The sequence below is a fragment of the Nicotiana sylvestris genome, chromosome 1, assembly GCF_000393655.2.
Source record: "Nicotiana sylvestris chromosome 1, ASM39365v2, whole genome shotgun sequence".
Lineage (NCBI taxonomy): Eukaryota > Viridiplantae > Streptophyta > Magnoliopsida > Solanales > Solanaceae > Nicotiana > Nicotiana sylvestris.
The window spans coordinates 107,187,035-107,208,182 of record NC_091057.1 but is presented as its reverse complement, the minus strand read 5'-3'; the positions used below and the strand labels follow the sequence as shown (position 1 = coordinate 107,208,182).

Genomic DNA, 21,148 nt, shown 5'->3' with positions numbered 1-21,148 from the left:
CGTAGTTGCTTTAGGCGTGTGTTTTAATAATATTACCTTCCTAAACTCGGGTGCGCATTTCATGTGACCCAAATCCAAATCTTAATAACGTCGAATAAAATGTGTTTCGGATTGCGGGTGCATTTCTTGTGGTGCAGTCCAAGGATATGTTTTAGACGATGTTAAGTCTTCTTTAAAATTAATTAAAAGCAGTTAATAATTTAAAATTGTCCCATAGGCTAAAACATGTATTAAAATCAGATAATATGTCAATTATAATGGTTTAAGTGATCGTGCTAGAACCGCAGAACTCGGGAATGCCTAACACCTTCTCCCGGGTTAACAAAATTCCTTACTTAGAATTTCTGGTTCGCAGATTTCAAAAGGAAAATCGAATTTCCTCGATTTGGGATTTTAAAATAAACCGGTGACTTGGGACACTAGAAAACAAACCATCCCAAGTGGCGACTCTGAATAAAATAAATAAATAATCTCATTTCGAATAATGTCACTTTAATTGGAAAAACTCCCTATATATACCCTCCAGCGTGTAAAAATGGAGGTGTGACACTCCATAGTACTATTGAGCTGCAACAAAGGCACTTTCAGCTGGATGATGAGAGATCTGTACTTCTCTTTGCTTCTCATCTCTAATAAGCAAGGAGTAGGTATGATTCAGTGAAGGCAAAGGAGATAGCAGAAGTAGATTGCTTCTAGGTGCTGCATAAGTGTCATTCAGTCCCATAAGGAACTGAATTAATCTGCTATCCTGTTGAGATTTGTAGTTTTTGAGTTTACCACCACAACTACCGTCACAGGTACAGTGTTGGCATATATCCAGACTGTCCAATTCATCCCACATCCTTTTCAGCTTAGCATAATATCCTGCTATGTCCAAATTTCCTTGTGTTGACTCACTGATCTCCTTTTGTATGTGATAAAGTTGTGGTCCACTACTCTGACCAAACCTTTCTTCAAGCTCATCCCAGATTTTCTTGGCAGCCTTGGAAAGAGAGTTTAATAGCCAAGAAATGACCATGTCATTATAATGGGTCAAAGACTTGAAGTCATCAGAAGAGATTTTGGGATGAAGGTTCCATCAATGAGTCCTACTTTATTCTTGGCAGACAAAGCTATGAGCATTCCCCTTCTCCAACCCCCATATCCTCTTCCATCAAAAGGAGAATTAACAAGAAACATTCCAGGTGAATCAGAAGGGTGGAGGTAAAAGGAATGTGAGGAGTCAAGAAGTGCAGAAGCAGTTGTTCCCATCTGAGGAGAACTGGTTGCTGTGACAGATGCTGAAGGGAGCTCGACTTGGTCTCCCATGGTTGATTAGGATATAACCAAAAAAAATGGATTGAAGAAGAATCGAGCACTAAAGCTCTGATACCATGTTAGAAGAATAAGAGAATGAAGATGTGATTGAGAGAATTTTTTGTATATTTGATTGATTGAGATCTGTACAGAACTTGTCCTTATATACAAATAAACTAACTATGTCACTTGGCCTATGACTATTAACTATTCTATAACAAAATTATTGGACAGAAACAGAAAGAATAATTTATCTACAATAACCAAGAAATCTGCACGCGTTGTCTTGTCTTCTTCTATAACATGCCCAAGAGGCTTCAGACGAATTTGGGCCCAATAAAAATAGATCAACAATCAGCAGCACAAGCACTTTGAGCCCAAAAAACACCTGGAGCCCAATTGTGAAAAGAGTCCAAATCCCAAATCTCTTATACATGTGCTTTGTTTGGACAGAAGACATTCACCTCGTTTGTGTCCTGATTCTTCACAATTTCAGCTTCCTTTGCTTTCCAATTCTTCATGGAATCATCATTAAGTTCTGAAATTTATAAAGCTTCGATTCCTAACATGTTGTCAGCATCGAATAAGATTTGCTCTTATCTTGCCATGGTTACCCATTAAAAACATGTTTTTACCAGATAAAATAAATAAAATATACTTTGATGATTTACGTTAGATTTGTCGTGGAGAAACAGAAACTCAAACGCAAAAAAGGAGAAACATGTGATATTAATATTATGCGAAGTGTCTATAATAATGCAAAAGAGTCTTCTTGTGCTTTCTTTAAGTGCTCTATCAGATCAATCAATAAAAGCTTACAGTCTACTGATATCAATGCTCTCTTTTTCCTGATCCTTTAATGTACATAGATTTTATTTTTATCTTTTTGAAAGAAAAAAAAACATCTCCTAATTGTACTTTAATTTGAGACCAATAGAGTACTAATACAAATTAATCTGCATTTTCCTAATGATGTTCCATTTTCACCAAGTACTCAGATTTCAAAATGGAAATTCAAGACTTAATTGTGAAGTCAGTTATCATGAATTATTTGTTCATATAATTCACATGAAACATTATTACTATGATAATGAATTAATTTAGTGCAAAGATACAAATAGGTCTTTTTCCTTGAGATATGCTCTCTTTTCTTAGTTGATCGTAAAGCCTCAAATCAAAACTGTTCATCCCTTTTCCCTAAAAACATTTACATTTGGTAGTTAGCCACGAAAGATTTAGCAAATCTTACTTATTGGAGTATTTGAGTCATCGATATATTTTGCTAATCAGACTTTAATTTCAGACGCAAACTAAATCATAATTGTGCTTGTGGAGTGGTCCCCACTAATCCCGGAAGAAAAAATAATGAACATAACACGTCCATATATATAAATATAAGATGTTTTAGAGACATTGAATTGAATATATCAATGGAGGCAATGTTATTCACCAACGTAGGGATACTGCTACCCATGGCTACCTCCAGAAGACCTCCACCTAATACCTGTTTTCCCTCTTTTACCCCTGGAAAATCATCAACAATATCCTGCCATTCTAAGGCTGAACCACCACTTAATCACTCTACTATTTCCACTAATCAGTCATCATCTTCAGATCTTAATCCCATTAGGCGTTCAGGGAATTACGAACCCACCACGTGGGATTTTGAATATATTCAGTCCATACACAATGATTATGTGGTAATTACATATGTTTAGCACGACTTTGTTCTTGTTATTAAAAAATCAGCACATATGAATATCGTCGTATCACTCAGATAAATTAATGTGATTTGTAACCTTTGCGTAGGGAGAGAAGTATATCAAACGGTTTAACAAACTGAAGAAGGAAATGAAGGAGAAGATGATGATAATGATTAATGAGGGATCAGAAGAATTAGATAAGTTGGAGCTAATTGATAATTTACAAAGGCTTGGAGTAAGTTACCACTTCAACGATGAAATCATGCAAATTTTGAGGAGCATATACCTAAATGCATCCTCAGGAGATTCATTATACGCCACAGCCTTGAAATTTAGACTCTTGAGACAACATGGTTTTCATATCTCTCAAGGTACTGCTTTTTGCCAAACTAATTTTCTTCTTCTTTTATATATATATATGTTCTGATATTTGGTCAAATTTATGCATGTTTTGACCACCATTTAATTTCTTACTCTCGTATTTTAGATATATTGAACGATTTCAAGGATGAGCAGGGTAACCTCAAGCAAAGTCTCTGTAAAAATATAAAAGGGTTGTTACAATTATATGAAGCTTCATTTCTCTCTACCGAAACTGAAAGCACTTTTCTAGAGTGCGCCAATATATTTGCAAAATCTCATCTACAGAATTATCTGAACAATCAAATATATGATGAAGACGATGTGACAGTCACACTAGTGCGCCATGCCCTGGAACTTCCTTTGCATTGGATGATGTTGAGAGTTGAGACAAGGTGGTATATAAACATTTATGAGAAAATGCCAAATGCTAATCCTCTTCTGCTGGAACTTGCTAAGTTGGACTTCAACATTGTTCAAGCAACACACCAAGAAGATTTAAGAAATCTATCAAGGTGAGAGATCGATCGAGTATTGATAATGTAAAAGTTTTTTACATGACTATCAGGTCATTTAATTTGATAAGTAACTAACTACCCATAAAATTACTAACTTAACATGTCAAACACACTGACAGCGTAATTTTGTATATTATACGGCCTGTGGATATACAGACATATATTAGATATACAGACATGTCAAACACACTGATAGTGTAATTTTGTATATTATACGGCCTGTGGATATAAGTTAAATCCGAGATCCAGGGTATCTAACACATTAAATTTCATGTAAATTAAGGTGGTGGAAGAACTCATGCCTTGCACAAAGATTGCCATTTACGAGGGATAGAATTGTTGAAGCTTTCTTATGGATAGCGGGGATGATGTTTGAACCTCAAAAGAACCAGCTCTGCCGAACACTGTTGACAAGGGTCACTGCTATGGCTACAGTTATAGATGATATTTATGATGTCTATGGCACTCTTGATGAGTTGGAACTCTTCACTCGTGCTGTTGAAAGGTCAGAAATTAGTCACTATGTCTGTAAACTTTGTGCATGTAGATTTATCAATTTGTTTCATTTTTATAATTTACTGACGGAAATTACTTCCTTCTTTAATTATCATCATGAGAAGTAATTATCTTTTTACGAAGATATATAAAGGTTAACTCTATGTACTAATATATAACCAGTATAAACATGATGAAGAGTTAATCTTGAATACTCTTGTTAGATATTTTGAATTTCATGCTTAACACTAACCACTACTTGATTTATATAATTGCATGTCCCAAAATGATGAACAAATGACGAGTTTATATTTACCTTTTAATTTCATGAAAGGACTATTTATAGCTTTTCTGCTTTGAATTCACGCATGTTCATCAATTCTCTAATTGTATTTTCACTCTTTACTTAATAAGAGATATATGTACGCTTCTCTTAGTTGTTACACCTTTATTAGTTTTGTTAATAGCCCTTCCTCATTTGATTTTTTTACATTCAGAATGGACCTAAAAGCGATTGACCATCTTCCAGACTATATGAAAGTATGTTACCTTGCACTCTTCAACACTCTCACTGAAATTGCCTATGAAGTACTCAAAGAGCAAGGGATCAACATCATACCCTACCTTCAAAAATCAGTAAATATATATACTTTTTTCTATTTTGAATCTTTTCTCCTCATCATGTATTTTAATTTCTTAATTCATTCTTTTGTCCCCCACCCCCCCCCCCCCCCCAAAAAAAAAACCATTAATCTGCTTATTTTTATTAATAATTAGTGGGGAGATTTGTGCAAAGCTTACTTACAAGAAGCAAGATGGTACTACAAAGGGTATATACCAACTCTGGAAGAATACATGGATAATGCATGGATTTCAGTTGGAAGTCTTGTTATAGTATTCAATGCATTCTTCTTTGTCACCAATCCAATTACCAAAGAGGCGCTGGAATACTTAAGCAAGTACCCTGACATTATTCGTTGGTCTGCTACAATTATTCGTCTTGCTGATGATTTAGCGACAACATCTGTAAGATTTTTTAACCCTTACCTATGATATAAACTTTATGTGCTCTCCATAATATTATTCGACTGCAGATATACCTCATTTATTTTAAAATCATGCACTTGAACCTCTTGTGTAACCAAAATAGAGTACATGTTCAAAATTACGAAGAAAGTTAATTACAATTAAAAATCATGTGTATTAATTGTATAGTTTTTCAATATATGGGTTGTTTATACAACTGAGTTATATTGCCCTTGGAAAAGTTTTGAAGTACTGTTGACAAACGAATTCAATGTAAGGATCTAATATTGAACGAATTGTGATTTAAGCTTGTATCCAAATTCACGTTTTCTTGGGTTGGGAGTATGGTACAAACAAGTGCAATGAAATTACGTCTAATAAAATATACAGGGTCAAGTTCCTCCTTGGCTCCTTTGAAATAAAACTTAAATTTCTTTAGATTCTAATTTATATAGACATAAAGAATTCGTCGATTATAGGTCAGTGTAATTTTACTTGTTATTAGCAAATTTCCCTTATTTTTCAAAGCAACCAACTTAATATTAGCAATTATGTGCATTTATTTTTTAAACAACCTATTAGTGTATTTTTATATATAAATTTTTAATACACTGAGTTAAACTCTTTCCATTTGAGATCAAAGTAATTAGAATTCAACGCAAAGCTCAAATTCACTGGGCTTCAAAATATTATACGTAGTATATTATATATAGTGTATATTTCCTGTTACTTCAGGATGAAATGAAAAGAGGTGATGTTGCCAAGTCAATTCAATGTTACATGAATGAGAAGGGTGTTTCCGAAGAAGATGCAAGAAAACACATCAGTTCTTTGATAAATGAAACATGGAAACTGATCAACACGGCTCAACGGGAAAATTCAATATTTTCTGAAGCATTCATTAGATGTGGGGTAAATATTGCAAGAACGGGACAGAGCATTTACCAGTATGGAGATGGGCATGGAATTCAAAATTCTATGATTGAAAATCGCAATTCCGAATTATTTTTTGAGCCCATCAAAATTTCAGTTCCATAAATGCCTCCTCTATCTTTAATACTTTGATGCCTAAAGTGCTTCTCGTAATGTTCGGTTTTTACATGTATGCTTGACGAGTTTTATACTATATTTTACACATTTCTTATCAAGAAAAGAATGTTACAAACTTTAGTATTTCTTAAATGTGACTATATACTATAATTTCAGACAACTTGTTGGGCTTTCAGAATATTTAACATCCGGCCTAAAACAAAAGGCATAGACATGACCCAATTATTTATCTCTTGATAACATTTAACATTAGTAGCTCTTTGTAATAGTTAGCTAATATTAATTTTGTACCTATTTTTGTAAGACTTAAATCGGGTTATCGGGTTACTATAAATACAGGAGGGCCCGGCTATATTGAGCAGCTCGTTCATTTCAGTCCATCGATTATGTCGTTCTCTAACAGGAGAGTTCTAGAACCCTAATCCTCCATTAACAGACCTTCAATTTGTTCGATTCTTTCATTGTTAACATCGTATCAGAGCGATGAATCCGTTTGTCCTCATCTTCTTCCATCGAGCGGTGTTATCCCCATTCGATTTCGTCAAGTTTCCATTTTTGCTGAAGCTTTGTGTTTTTTTCGCTGCTGATTTCGGTCAAGGATGCATTTTTTTTGGATTCGTCTATATTTTCTCGCCATTGACAGTGCTACAATGCTGGTTTACTCCTGAATTTCTGGTGTTCGTCGAAGTTCTTCTCCAGTCGTTTGATCTAGGTTTTTTTTTTGTGTTTGTCGAAGTTCTTCTCTAGTCGTTCGGTCTAGGGTTCTTTTTCGAAACTGTTCGGAGCTTCATCGAAGATATTAACTGCATATCCAGTCCTTTACTTCTTCAAGTCGCGAAGAAGGCTGGTATTTCTATCTCTTATCCGTATTGTTACATACAAATTGTTAGTTCGTATCTTGTGGTTATTAATAATTATTGACAATTATTTGCTGGGTTAAAGTTTCTTACTTGAATCGCTGTGTGACTACACTGTGCTTTGTTATCATGACTGGTACTACTAATTCATCTACCAGTATTGGTGGATCTTCTAAGTATACTTCTGACCCTTCCTCCCCTCTATTCCTTCTTTCGTCTGATATTCCCGGAGTGTCTCTGGTATCTGTCCCTTTTTCAGGGACTGGATTTGGAGGTTAGAGACGTAGTATGATAGTATCCCTGTCTGCTAGAAATAAGATAGGGTTTATTGATGGGTCATGTGTCAAACCTGATGCAAATTCACCTGAGTATAAGCAATGGAATAGATGTAATAACATGGTTATATCGTGGCTGACTAGTTCCTTATCTCTTGATATAACTGAAACTGTCCAATATTTTGAAACAGCTGAAAGTATTTGGAAACAGTTAAATAGTAGATATGGGAGTGCAAATGGGACTAAAGTGTTTGAGTTAAAGAGAGAACTTGCTTCTACTTACCAAGGTTCTCTAGACATTGCCTCGTATTTTAACAAACTTAAGAAGATATGGAATGAACTGGGGGGGGGGTTAATGTGCAGCAACCATGCAAACTCCTGCATTTGTGCAGCTAAAGAGGTCTTCAGAAGGAGAAAGAATAGGACAAAGTCCATCAATTTCTTATGGGTCTGAATGAGGTGCATGTGGGTGTTAGAAGCAATTTGCTAATGAGGCAACCATTACCATCTCTGGATAATATATACAATATTCTTCTCCAAGACAAAAACATAGGCAAATTAATCTAACTTTTCCATTTGTCTCTGAGTCAGCCTCCTTTAATGTCAATTCTGGTGTAAACAAACATATTCAGCCTTAACTCAACATCCAGTTTCAGGGACACCAAAGACAATTCAATCAGAGGGTGAACTTTGATCAATCTAAGGCTAATACTTTTTGTAAATATTGTAAGAAACCTGGGCACTCAATTGATAAATGCTACAAGCACCATGACTTTCCTCCCACTTTCAAGGTTGCTAAAGGAAGAAGAACAACTACAAATGTGAGCATAGAGTCTGATTCTTCTGCTCCTAATCATCTTCCTGGTAGTCAGACATCTCTCCATACTGCTGCTACTAGTGATCAAGGTTCTCTAGTTCCTGGTTTAACTAAATAGTAGTATTCCCAGTTGATTTCATTACTGCAGCAAACTCATCTCTCTGATTGTGGGCCTCAACCCAACACCATGAGTTCTGCCAATTTTCCTAGTACTTTACTACCCAAGAATATCATTTATAGTTTCAATTCTACTTTGCTGAGTACATCAGATTCTTTGACTTGGATAGTTGATTCTGGTGCATCTGACCATATGACTTCTAACAAAAACTTTCTTATTAATATCACTCAATTACCTATTCCCTTTCTTGTTTCCCTTCCAAATGGGTATAAAGTTAACGTTACATGCACAGGTTCTTTTGTCTTAACTGAGTCTATCATTCTTCAAAATGTTCTTTATCTTCCTTCTTTTAAACATAATCTCATCTCAATGCACAAACTTACAGAACAATTTGATTGCATAGTTCAGTTTACCAAAATATCATGCATCATACAGGGCCCTTCTCTGAAGAAGCTTCTAGATCTTGGTAAATTGGACAGTAGATTGTACAAGTTTGTGTGGGAGAAACCTTCTCAACAACAGTCTATCCCATCATAAGCCTGTAACAGCTTACCATCCGTGTCTGATTCTAGTTTTTTTCCATGTTCTGTAAATACATTGTATTCCACTTGTAATAAAGCTGCTATAAATACAACTAACATTGTTTGACATCATAGACTCGCTTATGTTCCTTTTGCTAAATGAAATGCATTCCTGAAATTTCTTCTGTTATTTCATCCACACAATCATTTCCATGCATCATTTGCCCAATGGCTAGGCAAACTAGGCTACCATTTCCTGATAGTTTTATTCATAATTGTAAACTTTTTCAACTTATACATGTTGATACATGGGGGCTATACCACACTGCTACTTACTCTGGTTCTAAATACTTTCTTACCATTGTTGATAATTTTTTAAGAAGTACATGGACTCATTGAATGGGTTATAAAAGTAATGCTTTTCCTCTTTTGAAAACTTTTGTCCTAATGATTCAAACTCAGTTTCATGTCACCATCCAGAAAATAAGATCTGACAATGCCTTAGAACTGGGAGCTAGTAAAGCTGCTACTACTTTCTTATCTGACCAAGGAATTATTCATCAAACTAGTTACCCACACACACCTCAATAAAATGGTGTGGTAGAAAGAAAGTATAGAATCCTTCTTGAAGCTTCCAGAGCATTACTTTTTCAATTAAAAGTTCTAATAAGATTCTTGGGTGATTGTTTACTCACAACTACATACATTGTCAACAGGCTTCCATCTCCCTTACTTCATAACAAATCCCCTTATGAATTGTTGTTTGGAAAAGCACCAAGTTACTCTCATTTAAGAACCTTTGGCTATCTTTGCTATGCTACTATTCCAATTCCACATAAGGATAAACTAAAACCTAGAGCCATTCCTTGTATATTCCTTGGTTATACTTTTGCTAAGAAAGGTTATAAACTGTTTAATCTGAACTCTAGGAAATGCTTTGTTTCTAGAGATGTCATTTTTCATGAGCATCACTTTCCTTTTTCTCCTGATTTTTCCTTTCCTGATATCTCTGCAGTTTTCCCACCTGCCTCCCCATATCCAGTAAATTCTCCTGTTTCCTTCTCCTATGATGAGTACCATCCTGTTTCCTCTTCTCTTTCCTTTGAATAACCTGCTCCACATGTCTTTTTACCAACTTCCAGCCAAAGTGAACCTGTTCCTTCTCCTTCTAATTCCACTTCTCCTTCTCCACCTGCTCTATCCTCACCTGCTCCTACTTATTCTTCTCCTACACTTGCTTCTCCTTTCAATCCTGATTTTTCCCCTACTCCTTCTGCCTCTTCTCCTTCCTTACCCTTCAGAAAGTCTGCTCGACTTCATACCTAACCTTCCTATCTTAAAGATTACGTCTATCAACTTCCCAATTCCTTTTCTGGCTCTATTACTCAGCAAGCAGATTTTGAACCTTAAACATATTCTCAAGCTGCTCCTATTCCAGCCTGGCAGGATGCCATGACTAAGGAATTTGAGCCTTTAGAGGCTAATCATACTTGGGATATTGTTGAACTACCTGAGGGTAAGAAAACGATTGAGTGCAAGTGGGTTTATAAAATTAAATATAAGGCTAATGGTGATGTGGAATGATACAAGGCTAGACTTGTGATTAGGGGGGACACAGAGGTTGAAGGGGTTGATTTCAATGAGACCTTTTCTCCTGTGGTGAAACTTTCCACTGTTAAATGCTTAATTGCAGTTTCTGTTAAGAAAAACTGGCCATTGTTTCAACTTGATGTCAATAATGCATTTCTTCATGGTGGTTTAGATGAAGAGATTTATATGAAATTACCCCTGGCCTCTCTATTTCTCCTTCTTCTTTTGTTCCTTTAATTTGCAAGTTAAAGAAGTCTCTTTATGGTTTGAGACAGGCCTCTAGGCAATGGTATGCCAAGTTATCTCAAGCATTTTATTCTAGGGGCTATCATCATTCCCCTAATGACTATTCTTTGTTCATCAAAGGGTCTCCTGGTCATTTGGTAATACTGACAGTATATGTTGATGATGTTATTGTTATAGGTGATGACCTGCCTGAAATTTCAGTTCTGAAGCAATTTTTAGACAATGAGTTTAAAAATAAAGATTTAAGTTCTTTGCATTATTTTTTGGGGATTGAAGTTTCTGTTATGCCTTCTGGTCTTCTTTTAAATTAAAAGAAGTTTATCATTGATCTCCTAAAGGAGTATGATTGTTTGTAAGCTAACTCTATTGTCAGCCCCTTAGAGTTGAACCAAAAACTCAAAGCTGATGTTGGCACTCTTTTGCCCAATCCTGAGAGGTACAAAAGTCTTATTGTTGAAACTATTGTTTCTCTCGCACACTCGCCCAGATATTTGCTTTGGAGTTCAACATTTAAGTCAATTATTACACACTCCTAGAGTTCCTCACATGCTGGTAGCTATTCATCTTCTCAGGTATCTCAAGGGCACTATTGATCTTGGGCTTTTTTACTCTAACTCTTTCGATTTCTCTGTGAAGGCTTACTTAGACAGTGATTAGGTTGCATTCCCTGATACTCGCAAATCTGTTACTGGCTTTTGCATTTTCCTAGGTGATAGTCTTATAGGTTGGAAATTCAAGAAACAACCTGTAGTGTCATTGTCTTCGGCTGAAGCTGAATATCGCGCACTAAGCAAGGTCGTGGCAGAGTTATCTTGGTTATCTCGGCTGTTGGCTGATCTTGATGTCTTATCTTCTTCTCCAATTTCTATCTTCTGTGATAATATGGCGGCTATTCATATTGCCAAGAATCTAGTCTTTCATGAATGCACCAAACACATCGAGGTGGACTGTCATTTCCTCCAAACCAAGCTAGCTGAAGGTCCCATTCAACTGTTCCATGTCTCCACTACTAATCAGCTTGCTAACTTATTCACTAAGTCATTGCCTGAAGCTACTCATCGGTTTTTTGGGCAAGTTGAAGGTGGTCTCCCCCTCCAACTTGAAGGGGGGGGGGTGTTGGGCTTTCCGAATATTCAACATCCGGCCCAAAACAAAAATCATAGACATGGCACAATTATTTATATCTTGATAATATTTAGCATTAGTAGCTCTTTGTAATAGTTAGCCAATATTAATTTTGTAGCTATTTTTGTAAGACTTGAACCGGGTTACCGGGTTACTATAAATACAGGAGGGCCCAGCTATATTGAGCAGCCTATTCATTTTAGTCCATCGGTTATGTCGTTCTCTAGCAGGAGAGTTCTAGAACCCCTAATCCTCCATTAACAAACCTTCAATTTGTTCGATTCTTTCATTGTTAACACAACCTGGTCCTACAAAAATTTATTATCCGAGTTATAATATCACGAATCTGAATAAGGGATTGAAACACGTATGCAAAAATTTATTTTTCTTTGGCAATTGAATCAGACAAAGAAATAAAAAGATTGAAGAATCATATTAAAACTTACCGTGTACTATAATCGAAGCTACCTGACAAATAACGAAAAAGAAGAGTAGCCACAGTGGAACTCTAACGATTAAGTATATAAGAGAGAAAAAAGAGAGGAATGAACTTACTATTTGAAGTAGTAAAATAACATAGTGTAAAAAGTAAGAACAAGAATTGTTACTTTATTTTTGGTATGGGCATCGGTAAGTTCGTTCGGTTGTGAATGTTTTTGGTTTTGTATATCAGTTATCCGTTTATAAATATGCTAAATCGATAAACGAACCGATAAGATATCTATTTACCTCGAAAATACGAGTAATAATTAAATTTGATTTGTGGCTTTAAAGAAATGTGATTTAGTTCAATACCAATTAATAATCAAGAAATATGAAGTGAAAACGAAAAAATAAGTGAACCAAACCAATGTTACTGAGTGCTGGTGTCCTCGAGTTTAGTAGCCTCGAGATGAACTAAGAGCAATAAAGTAAGAATAATAAATATAAAGGACAATTCTGATGAATAGTAAAAGGAAAAAGTAGGATAGTATATTCTTTGCCACTAATTATATCATGTTTACAAATGGTTAGGGTCCCTTTTATATAGGAGGGGAGCCCTAAATAAGGTACATTTCCATTTACAGTAAAGAATCTTATTTGGACAGCTGTATAACCGCATGGTACGGATTCGTACAAATCTATGCCGGAATTTACGCCATGATTTTGGGGACATGGAGAGAATCTTGTCCTTTTGTATCAAACTCATAACGGCTCTATCTCGGACTTGGCCATACTTGGCTCCAATACCCTCAAACACTTAGGTCTTTGAGCGTCTCATTCTGCCTTCGAGCCCGGACTTGGTCTTTACCTAACTTCAGCCCTCAGTGCGACGTCTCGAGCCTGCTAGTTCGGGGGCACCTGATTTTGACCGTATACAGATAGTCCTCGCATTTCTTAGAGTAAAATGATAAGAAATGATTTGAACATCGATTTTGCAGCCCTTGGTAATGACATCTTGATTTCAACTTTTGAAGTGACCGAAACGTCCTATCGGTTTGCTTTCCCAAGGCAATAAATGTATGTCGGTATGGTCGGCTACTAACATCGTTGAACTGTCGCCGCCCATCTATAAATATAAGGTCTAACCTCTGAGAAGGCTTTACTTCAATCTTCAAACCATCTCTGAACCTCCTCTATACCTCTCTCTCGTCATCTGTTTCCTTTTATTATTTGCTTCTACCGCCTTCTTAGTGCCGAAAAATGTCAAGCTCCGCCGTCTTCGACATCTTGTCATTTAGAATCGTCCTATTCTGCTTCCCATCCAGCCAAACCGGTGGTGCCGCCGGCTATTCACGAAATCACCCCCCGGTCCTTGTATGATAAAGAAGGATTTTAATGTCGAAAATCCTCCCGATATCCCAGGCCGGTGCAAACATGTATCTAGGTACATCAGTTTGATATCGAAAAAATTCCTCAAAGATATGAAGAAGGACTGTGGCTGGGGAGGCGAGGTCGTGGTTCAGATCCCAGGCCCCGAGGAAAGCATCACTACCCACGTGGAGGGGTTTTAAGTGTTTATACTTACCTCTTCATACTGGGTCCCCCAATTAGGTAGTGATCGGCTTCTGCAAAACATATGAGGTCACCCTCGACCAGATTTATCCCTCATTTTGGCATATTGTGATCATGCTGCGCTATTTTTCTGGAAAGGACAAGGGGTTGGAATTCACCCTCCATCATCTTATTCGATTGTATCGGCCCCAACTATTTCGAGGGCTCATCAAGCTGCAACATCGAACAAAGAAGGCCTTGTTTACTGGTAACGACGAAGATAAAGATCGAGGCTAGATGAGCTGGTTCATTAGAGTCAGGACTTCAGACGTCATCCCCCTGGACAAAATGCCATTCCCAGAGAGATGGAATTTTAATCGTAAGTGGGGTTCCTTAACAAATACTTCTTCATATTCTGCTTCCGTGTTTTATAATATTTTCATCTTTTTTGCAGTTGTTGCTTGGACAGCTCACGCTGTCTCGAACCTCGAGGACTAGGTCCGAAAGATGGCTGCGACCTCCTCTTACGATGAGCGCAAATGACATGATTTATCGAGGGGCAAATGGGAGGCCAAACATCATGATAAATTCTCTTCTCAGGTTTTTGACATTCTTCTTTTAATGGTGGTGTCATCTCATTCATATTTACTTGTGTAGGCATCGGAGATATCTCCGAAATGAGGCCAGCCCCACCCAGGGAAGAGACTGAGTCCCCGATTCCGAAATCGGGATAACAAAAGAAAGAGGGCTTCAAGCCTGAGGAACCCCAAGACAAGAAAGCCCCTGCTCGAAGGCTACGGAAGAGATTTGTTCATATGGACATAGATTCGGCCCACGATTCCCCGGATGACGAAGAAAATGATGGTGAAGAGTCGGCGTTGGTTCCTCGAACTAGGAAATTAATCGAGACCGCCAAGCCCTCCGAACTAGTGACCTCATCCCGTGGTGTGGGAACTCCAAAGAAGGACTCGGGAAAGGCCCCCTTTTCCTTGGAGATTGAGATCGTTCCTCCGCCTTCAACAAGTACACCGGAAGGGCCGAGTGCAGAACCCTCGAAGCTAATCAAAACATCCCTAGTGAAGAGCTTGGGGTGGTGACAACAGGTCACTCCCTTTCTCTACCATCTTATTCCGATGAGGTAATCGAAGATGCTAATGCTTTACATACGCCCGATCCGAGCAAGGTCCTCGAAGAAGATCCCTTTCAGGGTTGCTTTGCTGGGGTTGATGATGCCGCCGACCTTAATAATGCATCCACCCTCTTGAAATAGGCTCAACATCTCCTCTCTTGGGTAAATACTAACTTTCATTGTTGTAATTTTTTCTTTCTTTCCTTTCCTTTGACTGACATATCTTCATTTGATGTATAGGCCATCGCCAAATTTAGAGTTGAGCTGAGCCAATGTGAGGCCGAGCTCAGGAAAGTGTTGGGTGAAGAGAAGTCCCTGAGGCTCTTTTGTAGCCAAAAGGAGGAGGAGCTTAAGGACCTCCAGGCTGAATTAGCCAAAGCTCGAAAAAACGAGACTGAGCTAGATGAGCAGGTAACTGTGATTTTAATAGAATATGGTCTTCTCGGCCCTACTTTAGAGGCTAACACTTCGATATCTTTGCTGCAACAAAAGTTGGAGATGATTGGGAAGCTCCGGGGCGAGGATGATTAAGTTAAGGCTAACGGCCATTGATGGAAGGAGAACATGGATTAGCTCGCTGCCGATAAGGAAGCTGTTATAGCCCAACTGACCTCGGCTAAAACTCAACTCCGAGGCATTAAATTAAAGGGTCTGGTCTAGGCCAAGAAAATTCAAGAGTTAGAGGCAGAACCCGCAAGATCCCGGACCGAAGCTGCATATGCCAAGGCTGAAGCTGAGAAGACGAAGGCTACGACTGATAAGACCATCACCATCTACTTAAGGGATGCCGAGGCTGTTCAAGAGAAGCTGAGGGAGGCCTCCGGCTGGGAAAAATGGAGTAATGATTCGGCCAAGTTCCAAGCCCGGAGGGAGACTCTCGAAGAAATCCCCGCCCAAGGATTTGACCTTACTGAAGAAATAGCCGAAGCAAAGGTGTGAGAAATTGATGCCAGGTTTCTTGTTTCTTCTAATAAAGAGGATGCTGTAAGTGGCTTCGAGGACCGGGAAGGTGAATAAGATGTCCCCGAGGAAGAGGGGGTTTCCGAAGATAGAGTTTCCTAGGGTGACGTTCCTGAGGACGTCACTTCCGGAGATGTAACCCCGAAATAGATTAGGTTCTCTTTTTCTTTTTTTGTGTAAGGGCCCTTCGTGAGCGTTGTAAATATACTTTGTTAATCATCTTTGTGAATATAAAGAACCTTTTTGCTTTATCTTCAGTTTGTGTTGAATTCCGTTTTATCTTCATCTGAGGAAAATTTTATTGTATAAACCCTTAGGTTTTTCATTGATCAACATAATACCTCTTAGGGATTTAGTTAATCCTCGAGCTAAGCTTAAATTAGTTTGATGTGAGCTCGGGATATCTGGACATAAGGATTCGAACCCTATATTTTGGCCCTTAGGCTCTTTAAGTTGGCCCTTATGCTCTTATATATCGGCCCTTATGATCTTTAAGTTGGCCCTTAGGCTCTTATATATCGGCCCTTAGGCTGGTTAAGTTGGGCCAATTCGGCCTCTAAAGCGGCTGTATTTTCCCTCTTTTCGGCTAAAAGACGTAGTGAAAATTTATCTATGCCTTAGCATGAGGGTTTTTATACCCGTTGGGTTTTTTGAAGGTCCGACAGATTGGAACCTTATTAGTAATTTGTTTCTGTAAACGTAATCAAATACCTCTTGAGGTTTTTTCGAAGGCTGATGTTATCGAAGCCTCTAAATTATTCGAGGACTGATTTTATCGAAACCCTTTAACTTTGTTTTTGCCAAGGGTGGCCTGGTTTAACCGATTATTTCAAAGTGTTTGAAGGCTTGTGATTTATTGCATAAGTCAGACATTTCCGAGCCGCATTATTTTGGTTGTAGCCTTTATATGACCGTAGTATTTAATATGGTTGTAGCCTTCGGGTATGTCTCTTGGACTTGTTTTTCGATAACCCTTCGGACTTGTCTGAAGTGTTAGTCTTCGAGTATGATCGCCTTGGCTTTTATATCGAGGGAATGACTCTTTGAGGTCTTATACATTTGAGTTTTTGATAACTCAAATATGTTGGTTGTCGATGACAGTCCCCGAGTATTAGGGGTGGATTTGCATTCTGGCACTTAGGCCGTTTTTCATGGAATTATACGCGTAGAGCTCGTAAGATAATAGACTTCTTTGAGACACAAAGTGTTTTGATATAGAAAGAATTCTTCTTTGAATAATTGATACATGCGTACATATTTTGCCATCAGGGCTCGACTATACTATATGGACACGGTTCATCTAACCATTTGGCCCATTAAAAAGTTCTCCTATCAAGGCCCTCTTTGGCATGAAGTATTTTCCTCGAAAACATAACCTCCAAGGGTGATCCCCCTAGTATTCGAGGTTGATTGAAAAGAAGCCTTGGATACTGTTGAGTTTTCCTTAGGTAGCACATAGTTGTTGCCTCGTTAAAAACCTTGCCGGTAAAACCCATTTGGGACAAAATCCGATCTAAGGGAAAAAGAGTGCAATGTATGCTTTAAAACCTAAGGCCTTCATAGCTTCGATCGAACACCTGCAGTGGGTTAGTTTTAAATTCAAATGGACAAAAGAAAATCATACCTTAGCAATAGTATCATTTGAGTAGTGATACATTCCAATTGTTTGGCAGTTGTTCACCTTCCATTATGCTAAGTTTGTAAGATCCTTTACCGACAACTTCGAGGACTCGGTACGGTCCTTCCCAATTTGGGTGTAGTTTCCCTTCGTTCGAGTTTCAAGTGTTAAGGGTGACTTTCCGTAGAACTAAGTCCCCGACTCCGAAGTGTCGAAGATTAGTCCTTCAATTGTAGTATCTCTCGATTCTTTGCTTCTGTGCGGCCATCCGAACAAGTGTTGCCTCTCATTTTTCATCTAATAGCTCGAGGCTAGTATTCATAGCCTCCTGACTTAAATCCTCCGATGCATGACGAAACCTGGAACTGGGTTCACCGACCTCGACAAGGATAAGTGCCTCAGAGCCATAAACTAAAGAGAAAGGAGTAGACCCGGTGCTAGACTTCGATGTTGTTCGATATGCCCAAAGGACCTCGGGTAAAACTTCTCTCCATTTTCCCTTTGCATCGTCCACTCTTTTCTTCAGGTTTTGAATGATGGTTTTGTTTGTTGATTTGGCATGTCCATTTCCAGTTGGGTGGCATGGTGTTGATAAGATCCTCTTTATCTTGTGTTCTTCGAGGAAATCCGTCACCTTGTTGCCGATAAATTATTTTCCATTGTCATATACAATCTTGGTAGGTATCCCGAACCGACATATGATGTGGTCCCAGATAAAGTCAATAACTTCCTTTTCTCTGACCTTCTCAAAGGCCTGTGCCTCCACCCATTTAGAAAAGTAATTAGTCATAAACAAAATAAATTTAGCTTTACCTGGGGCCGCTAGCAGGGGGCCGGCTATGTCTATCCTCCATTTCATGAAAGGCCATGGGGATAGGACTGAGTGGAGATGTTCTCTGGGCTGATGGACCATCGGTGCAAATCGTTGGTATTTATCACATTTCTTGACAAACTCCTTAGTATCTTTTTCCATGTTGTCCCAATAATACCCTGCTCTGATAATTTTGTTAATCAAAGACTCGGCGCCGGAGTGGTTCCCACAAATACCTCCGTGGATTTCTCGTAGAACATAATCGGTATCCCCCGATCCTAAACATATCCCATCGGACGTTCTTCTGTATAATATTCCATCTCCATTTAGTGTGAACCTAGCAGCCTTGGTTCTTAGAGCCCTCGATTCTTTATGATCCGAAGGGAGCTTTCCATTTTTCAAATAATCGATATACTTATTTCTCCAATCCCAAGTCAAGCTCGTGGAATTTATTTTGGCATGACCTTCCTCGACCATGGATCTCAATAACTGAACGACAGTCCCCGGGACAATGTCGTCTTCTTCGACCGACGATCCCAGATTTGCAAGCGCATCGGCCTTACTATTTTGCTCTCGAGGCACATGATCCAAGGTCCGTTCTTTGAAGAGGTGCAACGTCACCTATAGTTTGTTAAAGTACCTCTGCATTCTAAATTCTCGAAACTCAAAACTCTTGTTTACTTGGTTTACCACCAATTGGTAGTCGCATTTGGCCTCGATGACCTCTGCCCCCAAGGTCTTCGCTAGATCGAGACCTGCAATTATGGCCTCGTACTTGACCTCATTGTTAGTCAATCTTGAAGTTTTGATAGATTTTCTAATAATACTAACTGTTGGTGGCTTCAAACAATGTGGAGTTTGGACCCTTTCACATTCGAGGCATCCTCCGTGAAAAGGGTTCATACCCGATGATGTACCCGATCCTAGTAGAAGTTCTTTTTCTACTTCGGGTACGAGGGTCGACGTAAAATCGACCACGAAGTCAGCCAAGATTTGGGACTTGATAGCCGTTCGGGGTAGATATTCGATATCGTACCCGGTTAGTTCGATTTCCCACTTGGCCAATTGACCCGACAATTCGGCTATTCCTGTTAGCCTTTGGACGTATTTTACACTATCCACGATGGTGATATCTTCTATGGCCTTGATCTTATCGGGGTTGATCTCGATTCCTCTATTAGATACCATGAAGCAGAGAAACTTGCCTGAGCCAACTCTGAAGGCACATTTTTCCGGGTTAAGCTTCATGTTGTACTTCCTCAAGATTTTGAATGTTTCCTGCAAATGAGTCAAATGGTCCTTTGGGCATAGGGACTTAACTAACATACCGTCAATGTAAACTTCCATCGTTTTACCTATCTGTTCTTCGAACATCTTGTTAAATTGGCGTTGATATGTGGATCCAACATTTTTTAGCACGAAGGGCATTACAGTGTAACAGTAAGTTCCAAACTTAGTGATAAATGAGGCCTTTTTTCCTGATCCTCCAGGTTCATCTGAATTTGATTCTACCCGGAGTAAGCGTCGAGAAAAGTTAGGATCTCGTGGCCGGCTATGGCATCGATCATACGATCGATGTTAGGCAACGGAAAGGAGTCTTTTGGGCACGCTTTGTTCAAATCCTTATAAATTACGCACATTCTAAGCTTGTTTCCCGTTTTAGGAACTGCAACTACGTTGGCTAACCATTCGGGATACTTTACCTCCCGAATAGACCCTATTTTAAGAAGTTTGGTTACCTCGTCCTTTATGAATGCATGCTTCACCTCAGACTGGGCCCTTCTCTTTTGGTTCACCGGTTTGAACCCGGGGTCGATGCTTAGCTGGTGTGTTGTTATTTTCGGTGGAATTCCTGTCATATCTAAATGGGACCAAGCAAAGAAATCCATATTATCGATTAGAAATTGAATGAGTTTTTTCCTGAGTTCGGGGGTTAATCCCGTTCCCAGGTATACCTTTATTTCAGGAATGTATTCGATCAGTATGACCTACTCCAGTTCCTTGATCGTTTACTTAGTTGCATCGGACTCTTCAGGAATGATGAAGGTTCGAGGAGTCAAGAAATCCTCTTCTTCTTCTTCCTTGATTACCTATTCCTCTAGCTCGATCGGGACTGGAATCATTGATTGCTATTTGGCCGATGGCTTATCTTTGGTGTTCGACTTTCCTGAGGTTGAAGGCTCTGGTATCGGCATCACTTTATCGACTGCAAACATCTCCTTTGTAGCATGTTGCACTTCGTAGACCGTTTTTACTCTATCCTTTGTATGGAACTTCATCATCTGATGAAGAGTTGAAGGTACTACCCTCATGTTGTGTATCCACGGTCTCCCGAGGAGTGTGTTATACCTCATATCACCTTCGATGACATTGAACTTTGTATCTTGTATGGTCCTGGCTACATTTACTGGCAGGATAATCTCTCCCTTTGTTGGTTTGCTTGCCATGTTGAAGTCATTTAGGACCCGAGATGAAGGTACAATCTGATCTTGCAGGCCGAGCTGTTTTATGACCCTCGATCTGATTATGTTTGCTGAGCTACCTGGATCCACTAAAACACGTTTAACTTGAATTTTATTTAAAAAGATAGAAATTACCAGGGCGTCATTATGTGGCTTTGATATGGCATCTGCTTCTTCGTCATAGAACGATAAGGCAT

The 21,148-nt window shown here is 38.6% G+C and overlaps 2 protein-coding genes across 2 annotated transcripts; one reads left to right on the top strand and one right to left on the bottom strand.

The window, feature by feature from the left end:
* Positions 1-559: 559 nt before the first annotated feature.
* On the bottom strand, positions 560-1,018 carry LOC138872924 (uncharacterized). The gene has a single exon (XM_070151345.1). The coding sequence runs from the start codon at positions 1,016-1,018 to the stop codon at positions 560-562; it is 459 nt and encodes a 152-aa protein (XP_070007446.1).
* Positions 1,019-2,736: 1,718 nt separating this feature from the next.
* LOC104238653 ((-)-camphene/tricyclene synthase, chloroplastic-like) lies at positions 2,737-6,616 on the top strand. Its single transcript, XM_009793109.2, has 7 exons — positions 2,737-2,996; positions 3,106-3,370; positions 3,487-3,874; positions 4,161-4,382; positions 4,870-5,008; positions 5,150-5,398; positions 6,134-6,616. Exons 1-7 carry the CDS (start codon positions 2,769-2,771, stop codon positions 6,434-6,436), a joined length of 1,794 nt encoding a protein of 597 aa, XP_009791411.2. The 5' UTR covers positions 2,737-2,768; the 3' UTR covers positions 6,437-6,616.
* The last annotated feature ends 14,532 nt before the right edge of the window (positions 6,617-21,148 follow it).